This window comes from Cornus florida, unplaced genomic scaffold (genome assembly GCF_030987335.1).
Source record: "Cornus florida cultivar Cherokee Brave unplaced genomic scaffold, ASM3098733v1 CherokeeBrave_3.0.0_Hap2_Chr09, whole genome shotgun sequence".
In the NCBI taxonomy this organism is placed as follows: domain Eukaryota; kingdom Viridiplantae; phylum Streptophyta; class Magnoliopsida; order Cornales; family Cornaceae; genus Cornus; species Cornus florida.
In genome coordinates this window covers 50,824,427-50,835,364 of record NW_026775579.1, presented here as the reverse complement: position 1 = coordinate 50,835,364, position 10,938 = coordinate 50,824,427, and the positions used below count along the sequence as shown (strand labels likewise).

The 10,938-nt window shown below is 36.5% G+C and overlaps 1 protein-coding gene across 1 annotated transcript; it reads left to right on the top strand.

Annotated features, from left to right (window-relative positions):
- Positions 1-5,794: 5,794 nt before the first annotated feature.
- Positions 5,795-6,652, top strand: LOC132272601 (uncharacterized). Its single transcript, XM_059773717.1, has one exon. The coding sequence runs from the start codon at positions 5,795-5,797 to the stop codon at positions 6,650-6,652; it is 858 nt and encodes a 285-aa protein (XP_059629700.1).
- The last annotated feature ends 4,286 nt before the right edge of the window (positions 6,653-10,938 follow it).

The following is a 10,938-nucleotide window of genomic DNA, read 5'->3' as shown; positions in this document are numbered from 1 at the left end:
CCCAGTGAATATATGTCTACATGTTCTTATTCTTGGTTTAGATTTAATTTTGTGGATCTATTGAATATTTTGGTGTATGTCCAAATTGATGGTGGTTGTTCGCTGGTGGGTGGTGGTTGAGGTGTGGCGGCGATGGTTTTGAAGATGGAGAGTTTGAGAGGAGAGAGATTGAGCCACATATGCATTTCCTGATATATATGTATGGGTAGTTCAATCATTTATTATAATAATTTAAGGGCATTTTAGTAAATTAAATAGGTTCGATAGTCCATTTCACTGTCCGTCACTAGGAGGGGAGGTCCATGTAGGTTAGTTTCATTTTTAGGGGAAGTTCGTGTAAATTCCCAAACAAGAGGGGAGATCCTTGTAATTATGGCAAATCATAGGGGAGGTCTATGTAAATTACCCTATTTTTTCCATCTATTTTTTGAGAGTTTTAGTTTTGGAAGGCATCTTATATTTTGGTTCTAAATGACCCACTTTTATTCTTTCACGTGAAGTCTATGCAATATCGATTTTGTATTTGTAAGGCCAACTAGCCCAACTCTTCTATTATCCTTTGGGTGTGTTTGGTTAGATGGAGTAGTAAAAAAGGAATAGAAACAATTAAATTTTTTTTTTTTAAGAGTTTGGTTAGAAAGAAAGTGAACATTTTGAAGGAAATAAGTTTTTCATGAAAGTTGTGACTCTATATTTTAGTTTCCTAATACACCCCTTATAAATTGATGATTTGTATATATGATTAACTCTTTGTATACTTTTAATAGATTTGTATATGACAATAACTCAAAACATCCATGATGGAAGGAAATTTGTGAGGTAACTTTTCAAATATTTGTGTTATTATGTATTTTGGAAGTAAGTCTCTAAAATTAATGGTAAAAACTTTTCTCACATATAAACAATTTAAAAATTAATATAAAAATTATATTATTATTTTTAATAATTTGATATATTTTTATTATTATTATCATTATTTATTTATTTTGTTTTTAAAATGGATATAAATAATTGGGTGTACAAAAGGATTGATCTAACACAAATTTATTTATTTATAGTATTTGGGTAATTTTGGTAGGTACAATCATTTTTTTTTTATTCTTTTCAAACAACCCGATAATATAATCAAACCCTAACACATAACCCTTATTTAAACCCCAACACAAAACACAATCCATTTTCTGACAATCGACCAACTAAAAAATTTGCAGAATCAATTCCAGCTCCTTCCATAATACATTCTATATATTTACAATTATCATAATAGTTTTTATTTTTTTACTAATATGATCAATTTACTCATATTAAAAATGACAAATGTAAAGTCAAAGTGAGTATAACTCTTCTTCTAATCACTTTCTAAGTACTAGAATTAGTTATTGATTACAAATTCTACCTATTTATAGCCATCTCAATATATATCTATGGATGGATAATCAACACTGTACCATTCTAATAATAGTAAGATGTTTCCGAGACTGTATACCATTCCATAGTTTTATAGGGGATTTCACACATTTTGCTCCAAAGACTCCACAGTCCACGCCATCCAGAATAATCATGCATTCTCGTGCAATTCCCACAAATATAGAAGACTCTATACACTCGTACATATACGTGGCATGGCATGACTTTCACTTAATTTCAATGAGTTACTTAACTTAATCTCAATTCTTCAACTTGAAAACTAAAGTAGAAACATCCAATTGGCAAAATTGAAGTGCCATATTATGTGGACATGTCCAAGCAGAAAAAATCCCTGAAAATACTAGTGAACTAAATAAAAATATATTTTAGTAAATGTGCAAATTAATAAAAACAATCTATCAAATGTATGTGGATACTAAAACAATAAACTTTATTATTTTTGTAAAAAATAAATATTTTATAAATTTTTATTTGAAAACCAACTCCTCAATTTTTGTTTGGAGTCATTGTAAGGATCACCATACTAATTGTTACAGAATTAAATTGTGAATAACATATAGTCAAGTTTCAACATGGCCATGTTTGTCACATACTGCAGCACTCCACACCATTGAGTGAGTACCTTGTCGCGCCACGACCTAAAAGCACGTACTACTTATGTTTGTAGTTCAGTTGCAAGTTTGATAAAGAAATAGTGTACTTTTCCCTTTCAAATGGTATTATTTTTCCTCAAAACCCTAATTTTGATTCAAATGATGCTTTTAATGCAAATTTAGTTTCCTATCTAGTGACTCCTATTAAATATGATATAAGCCATAAATCACAATTTCAGTCCATTTATTGAGAGGAAAAAAGCTCAAGGAAGGTTGATATTTCAACACAAAAGTAGCACAGGGTTAAATTTTTATTAAGAGAGTAGTGGCCGGGCCAAATAGTGACTTCTATTAAATATGATATATATAAGCCATAAATTACAATTTCAGTTCATATATTGATAAATAAAAAAAATTTAAAAAAAGCTCAGGCAGGGTTGATATTTCAATGCTAAAGTAGCACAAGGTTGCATATTTATTAAGAGAATAGTAGTCCGGTGAAGTTTGTAAAGACCGAGATTCTATGTAGGATCGATAAGAAGAATCGTAGGACGTAACATTCTATAAAATTATTAGAAAAGTGAAGCCATGGATAGGAGGGAAGAATAAAAAAATAAACAATACTTACGTCCTTGAAGATCTACAATATACTCACCGTTGATGTAGACCAATAATAAATGGACGCGTCCTATTTTAATTATCAAATCATAGCGAGAACTTAAGTATTATCTTAAAAAAAATATAGAACAAAATACACAATCGAAAGAAGGAATTGGATAAACAAGAGTAAAAGCTCTATACTATCAATATCAAAACATTTTGTTCAAGATCTCAATTTTGCCTTCACTTCCGGCCAGACACGGACCTATATTATACCTACTCCTTTTTCTTTTTCTTTTTTTCATCATTTGGATGTATATATATATATACACACACTATTATAAAAGTGTGAATAATTTTTAAAATTTTTAGATTTTTAAAAAATACAAAATAATTTTCATTAAATATATTTTTAGTAACAGTTATTATAATTGTTAACTCCTATAATTTGGAATTCTAAAAAGCACCAAATTAATTTATCTATATATCTAATTGAAATGTGTAAGCCCTTAAATCACCTTATGATTCATACCTTATTAATATTTTTTATTTTTTAAAAATAAAAAAATAACAGTAATGCCACTTGAGTTGTCCATCTATCTATTTTTTATTTGTCTTTTATTTATTTCAACAATACCCTCTTGAATAAATTTTTTTTTTTTTTTTTTTTTAATTAGCAAGAAACACAAACCCCACTCACACATCCATTTTGTCTCTTTAAAATCTCAAATCCTCACCATCCACTTAAGGAAGTAAAAGAGATACCATTAGGCCACAAGCCCCTTAATACGCTCTTGAATAATTGAATGACACATCTATTTATTTTTTTATATATCTATGTCTTGCATATATATTTAAATTTTATTACTTAATATTATTCCTTCAATGCTTTTATCACTTGAGTTGTCCATCTAACATATATTTAAATTTTATTATTTATTATAATTCAGTCAACAGTTATGTCACTTGAATTGCCATCCGGCATTGAATAATACTTATACTACTTTATGTCACTTGAGTTGCCATCCGGCATTGAATACTACTTATACTACTTTTTTTTTTTTTTTTTTTTTTTTTTTTTTAGGTAAAAACTACATATACTACTTGCATACAAATGTAAGCATTTTATTTATGAAAAAAAAAAAAGTGTAAGTATTTTTAAAATTATTTAGATACTTTTCATTAATTTTGAATTATTTAATATGAATTAAAACAAATTTTAATACATTTTAAAGCTAAATTATCTTTATTAATATTTTCCTAAATCACAAGTATTTTCCTTTTCTCAATACACATTGTTTGGTACACTTTTGATTATTTCGATCTATATACATTTTTATTGAATTTAAATTATTTTACATGAATTAAAATCAAGAATTATACCTTTCAAAACTAAATTACCTTTATTAAAAAAATTCTAATATATGTATATATATATATATATTATACGTATGGTCCTATATACAATAATTTGGATGAGTTATAAAATACTTTACATTAAATATTTTCTTACCATTAATTATTATAATTGTTAACTCCAATTTAGAATTCTAAGAAACACCAAATTGTGCATGTACTTTGTATATGTTGTAATTATTTTTATTTTAACTATTTGATATATGATAGGGAAAAATAAATCTAACCTACCTTGACCTAACGATAGAAGCAACTAAGTATTGACCAGCCGCCAGACCTATTCGGTGATCAACGATAATATTTTGTTATTAGGGATAACGATTTCCAGAGATAAGAATGATGACAAATCTTACCCAGGATAAGATTTCCATGGGGATGATAACAAATCTTATTAAGGATAAGATTTCCATGGGATAAGAATGATGAAATTCCCTTATCGAGAATAAGGGAAGCGATGATAAATAGGATGACGACTCGGGAATAAGGTACACAAAAAAAAACTCTTACTAGGGAAATTACGATTGAAATTCTTTCTCTAGAAACCCCTACTAACTTGCTTGATCGTCGGAGGGTCAACGGCCAGCACCACACCGGTGTTTGACTTTGTCGTCTTTGTTTTGCAGGAAACGGTGTTGTACTAGGCCGTGGCGAATTTCGACCTCAACATTTGGTGCCATCTGTGGGAACGACGATTCCCTTGAATCAATTAATCACTCGGTTAGGTATATACGTTTGCGGTCCGGTATGGTTACCGAAGGAACACCATCGTAGGGATCTGGTCAAAGGGAAGAGTCGGGTGAAAACCTAGACGTCCCAAACGACCAAACATCGCTTGTAGCGTTGGAACTGCAGGTCCAAACTCTGAATCAGGGTATGGACCAGTTGATCCAGCAAAATGCAGCACTCCTGCAACACCTTGTTCCACCGGTTCAACAGAACTTGCCACGATGAGACCTCTCGAATCCAAACAGAGGTAATAGGAATCTGGAGGAGTAGGATAATCATCCTCCCCGACATGAGACCGAAGTAAAACAAAGCCAGGTGGGGAACCGACATAGAGAGGTGATCCACCCATCTCTTCCACGGAATTCCCGACCCCATGAAGACACAACTGTCATTAAAAAGACAAAGGAGATTTCCCACGTTGACCTAGAGATGTAGGATCTCAAGGAAAAGATGGAGGATGTGATACAGGCCATGAAGGGGAAAGGCATTGCAACCATAGATGGTTTGGTGCAGAAGACCAACTTGCCGTTCAGCCCCTCGGTTATGAAGTGCCCCTTGCCAAGCAAATTTAGAATGCCCACAATTGAGAGTTTCGACGGAACTAAAGATCCCCTCGACCACTTGGAGACTTTTCAAGTGCTTATGCACCTGCACGCTATGCCAGATGAGATCATGTACAGGGCCTTCCCAATGATCCTCAAAGGATCAGCACGAGTATGGTTCAACAAATTGAGCCAGGGACTATTGAAACCTTTGAAGAATTGAGTAAGGGCTTTGTGGGCCATTTCATTGCTAGCCAGAGGCAAAGAAGGCGAGCTACCCACCTTCTTACTGTGAAGCAACAGAAGAGAGAGTCACTGCGAGATTATATTAGTCATTTCAACACGGAGATGCTGCAAGTGGAAGAAGCGGATGACAAAATGGCCCTAGCCACCTTTATGGGAGGACTCTAAACCTCGAGATTTATCTTCTCTTTATCAGAGGAACCTTCTACCAGCATAGCCGAGTTACTGGTTCGAGCTAAAAGACATATGAATGCTGAAGATGCAATGATTGCAAGAAAGGAAAAAGAAGGGGAGGATAAGAAGACAGACAAGAAAAAGCCGGCTCTAGTAACTAAAGATGAAAAGGAAACCAAGTATAAGAAACCCATGGTCAACCAAAATGAAAGGGCGTCTCGTTATAAGAACGCGGAGAGGTGTACAAATTATACTCTTTTAAATATGCCGATAGATCAAGTTTTCCTGCAGTTCCAGGATGAACCATATCTGAAGTGGCCACCGAAGTTGAAGTCAGATCCGGCAACGAGACCTCGTGATAAGTATTGTTGGTTCCATAAAGACCATGGGCACGCTACAGAGGATTGCTTCGACCTCAAGGATCAGATTGAGACTTTGATCCGAATGGGGCACATGCGAAAGTTTATTGTGGGGAATAACAGAACCGACATTAATCCACCTAAAGCAGGCCAAAATAACCGCCTTCCTAATCAACAACCAATAGGAGAAATCAGGGTCATAGCCGGGGGATGTGTCGGAGGTGGAAAATCAAGCTCAGCCTGTAAGGCCTATGCCAGGAGAATGCGAAGCTCATTTGAGGAGTGCAAAGTTGGAGTACAAATTCAACATCAAAAGATGCCTCGTCTAGGTGATCCTATTATCACATTCTTAGATGAAGATATTAAGGATGTGCAACAACCTCATGATGACCCTCTCGTTGTCACCATGATGATTGCTAACTATAGTATTTGGCAGATCTTGGTAGATAATGGAAGTTCGACTGATATCATTTTCCTAGATGCATTCAGCAAAATGAAGATTGGTAAGGAGAAATTCAGACCTACTAGATCACTATTGGTGGGATTCACAGAAGAAAGGTCTATCCTCTAGGAGCGGTCATTCTTCCCGTCACTACAAGAACCAACCCAAAATAAGTTACTGTTATGGTAGACTTCCTGGTGGTGGATTGTCCATCTGCTTACAGTTATCCTAAGAAGAACGACCTTAAACTCGATGAGGGCCATTACTTCGACTTATCACCTCTTGATGCGCTTCCCCACAGAGCTTGGTGTAGAAAGAATCGTTGCTCTGAACAGGTTGATTTCAAGGGCAACGGATAGGTGTTTGTTTTTTTTTTTTTTTTCGTGTGCTCAGGAAAGCTTTTTCATGGACACCTGAGTGTGAGCAAGCTTTTACAGAGCTGAAGGAGTATCTCACTTCACCACTGTTACTATTACAGGTGATACAAGGAGAGCAGTTGTATTTATACTTGGCGGTTTCTCCATCGGCAGTAAGCTCAGCCTTAGTCTGCGAAGAGGATGGAGTCTAGAAACCAGTATATTATACTAGCTGATGAGCGTTGAAAAGTGCGTATTTAAACCCTTTAAGCTTAGATATTCCAGGACCTTTATCTATCTTATTTTACCATTTTGTATTGATTTCGTGTTATTTCCATTTTCAGGTACTTATCCCCAAAATAAGCTAACTCAGCCAAATAAGAGCATAATTGAAGCAATTCTGGGATGAATCAAAGAAAAGAGCAAAGTAGAGCAAAATGAAGCAAAGGGTGAAATTTCAGCAACTTCGATCGATCTCAAGAAAAGTTCGATCGATCCAACTTTCATTGATCTCAGCACTTCAAGATGGATCTGAGGCATGTTTATCCCTGTTCAAAGATCTCAAAAGTTCGATCGATCCAACTTTCTTCTTTGATTGATCGAACATTCTTGTCCTTATCCAAATGATTGATCTTATCCAGTTGTACCACCCTACCAACCACTTTTGTCCTTTTCCCAAAAATATCTTCAAAATATCTCAGATTTGTTTTTATCCAAAAAGGTGCCGCCATCGTGGATCGATCTAGCCTAAGTTCGATAGATTTCAGCCATGTTCGATCGATCCAAGTCCAAGGTTCGATCGATCGAACTCCCTCCAGTGCGAAAAAGTTAAATTTCCAGCTCACAAAAAGTTGTCCTTTATCCAATCATTGGGGAATATTTGTTGTACGACCCCAGCTCATTTTGGGTGTCATTTGACCTACCTATATAAAGATAAGGATTACTTTTTACATCATATCATATCATACCTTGTAGAACTCTTAGGGAGGAAGCAAAAGAGGAGGAGGAGGCTAGAGACACCGTTGGAGACTCTTCATCAACCAAGGAACAGATTTCTTCTATGAAGCTTGCCCTTGAGGGTTAGAGGACATCATCTATGAGTTGCTAGACATCCTCTTGGGGCTAGAGTTAGCCCTAAGCATGCTTTTTACCTCTTGATTTATGTATTTTTGAGGAAATTTGTATTGTGATTCATGTCTTAACACTTATATATATATAGATCTTGTTTCTTTAATGATTGATATGGTTTAATGCTTTCAATTGATCATTTCATTCTATCCATATGTCTATGTATGCTAGAATATATGTTCATGTGTTTGTCTCTATTTCTTGTGTTATTGATGCATGTTTATGTGTGTTGATGCTATAGAGATTGTCAAGACATGGTGCTTAATGTCATGTTCTTGTGATTTATTTGATGGTTCATACTCATTGCTTGATGGATTGTACCTCTCCCTTAGTTTAATTAGTTTAATTTCATGTCATTAGCTTAGTTGTAGTGTGGTTGTTAAATGGGAGGACAATCCATGCTTATTGTTGATGTTCCATACTTATGAAAAGCAAGTAACATATATCTCTAACCTTGTGATGTGTTTGGATTGTGAGCTTAAAGAAAGGATTAATGACTTAATTTGATATGTTATGCTATCCACCTTGTTGTTTAGACAATATATGCTTAATTTGTCATCCATGCTTATTGAAACAACCACACACACACACTTTGTTGCAATACATGTTCTTCCCCTCATTAATCATTCATTAAAGGTGTAGAAAAGCTATGCTTAGTGGTGATCTCTAAACCCCAATATCTCTCTCTCTTTTACTCTATCTATTGCATTATTGTTTACTTTAGTTTAATTTGCATCTAGTGTAATCCAACCAACCAACCACTATTTTGATTACTCGACCTACGAACCCTAATTTTGATTCCTTAACCTAGTACGACCCTCAATCCCTTGGGATGATCCTACTCGCCCTAGCTATATTTTTAGTGAAAAGTAGTAGTGGCAATTTCTAAATGTAAAACTTGGCCACATTGGATAAACTTTTGGGATTGACACCACTAGCCGTGCATTCAGGGGGCCAGAAGAGAGGTACCCAAGGATAGAGAAGTTGGCATTTGCTCTAGTTGTCTCTGCAAGGAAACTCAGGCCTTACTTCCAAGCGCATACAATAATAGTACTGACAGACCAACCACTTAGGCAGGTCCTCCACAAACCTGATACTTCTGGGCGACTCATGAAGTGGTCGGTAGAACTTGGAGAGTTCGATATCCAATACAAACCCAGGACGGCCTTAAAAGCCCAGGTACTGGCAGATGTTATAGCAGAATTCACACCAAAAGATGGGCACAAGCATGGCGTGAATGAACAAGAAGAAACTGAAACTACTTGGACATTATATGTGGATGGGTCAGCCAACGCCCGTGCAAGTGGGGCAAGGCTAGTAATTGTCTCCCCAAATGGGGAATGCATCAAATATGCACTCAGGTTTGGATTTAAGGCAACCAACAATGAGGCGGAATATGAAGCCCTCCTGGCAGGCCTCAAGATGGCTAAAGCCCTAGAAGTTGAACGACTAATAGCGTATATTGATTCTCAACTAATAACTGGACAAGTCCAGGGGAAATATGAAACGAAGGATGAGAAGATGAAGACCTATCTGCATAAGATAGAGGATATCAAGGGTTTTTTTAAGAATTTCTCCATTCATCAGATCCCTAGAGAAGATAATGAGTAGACAGACGCCCTAGCTCGACTAGCAACTGCAGAGGAAGATAGAGCCATACCTGTGGAACATTTGGATGAGCCTAGCACGGTCTGGGATTGGCCATAGAAAATACACCAGGTGATCCAAGGCATGGATGGGCAAAACCCATTATCAGGTACATAGAGAACGAAGAGCTACCCTAAGATCGCATGGAAGCATGAAAGATCAGGATGCGTGCAACAAAATATTCCCTCATTGATGGGGTTCTCTATAAAAAGGGATTTTCTTTACCCTACTTGCGTTGCATCTCCATTGATGAGGCAAACTACATTCTAAAGGACATACATGAAGGCCTTTGTGGAAACTATGCGGGGGGCAGATCATTAGCGCATAAAGCTATCCGACAAGGATACTTTTGGCCTGCTATGAAGAAAGATGCGCTTGATTTTGTGAGGAAATGTGACAAGTGTCAGAGATTCGCCAATGTCCTAAAACAACCCGCAGAAGAGTTAACACCTCTTACGGGCCGTGGCCTTTTGCCCAATGGGGGACGAACCTCATCGGCCCTTTATCCCCCTGGAAGGGACAAACTAAATATGTAATTGTGGCTATCGATTACTTCACCAAATGGGTAGAAGCTGAGCCGTTAGCTCATATTGGCGCAAATGAAGTAAAGAAGTTTTTCTGGAAAATAATAATCTGCAAGTTTGGAGCACCAAGGGTGATTGTGACAGATAATGGGAAGCAGTTTGAAAGTGAGTAGTTCCTTGATTTTTGTAATGACCTTGGGATCAAAGTTCATTTCTCTTTTCCTGCCCATCCCCAAGCCAATGGGCAAGTTGAGGTCACGAATAGGACTATACTGAAGATGATCAAGACATGTCTAGAAAAAGCCAAGGGCTTGTGGCCTGAACAAATGCTCGGAGTCTTATGGGCATATCGCACTACCGTGAGAACCCCCACTGGGCAGACCCCCTTTGGGTTAGCTTTTGGAAGTGAAGCAGTGATCCTAATAGAAACAAAGGTTGCCACCTTTAGGACCAAGTATTTCGAACCTCAACAGAACGAGATGGAACTGCGGTTAAACTTAGACCTGGTAGAAGAAAAAAAGAACAGACCCAAGTTAAGGTTGCAGCTTACCAGCGAATGGTAGCCAAGTACTACAATGTCCGGGTCAAGCTAAGGAGGTTCAAACTAGGAGACCTGGTGCTTCGCGAGGTTACCCAGGCTATTAAGGAAAAAGGGGAAGGAAAGTTAGCTCCCAACTGGGAGGGCCCCTATTAAGTAACCCACAGCAACAGACCGGGGGCATATTGGTTAGAGACACTTGATGGAAGCCAACTTCCCCAC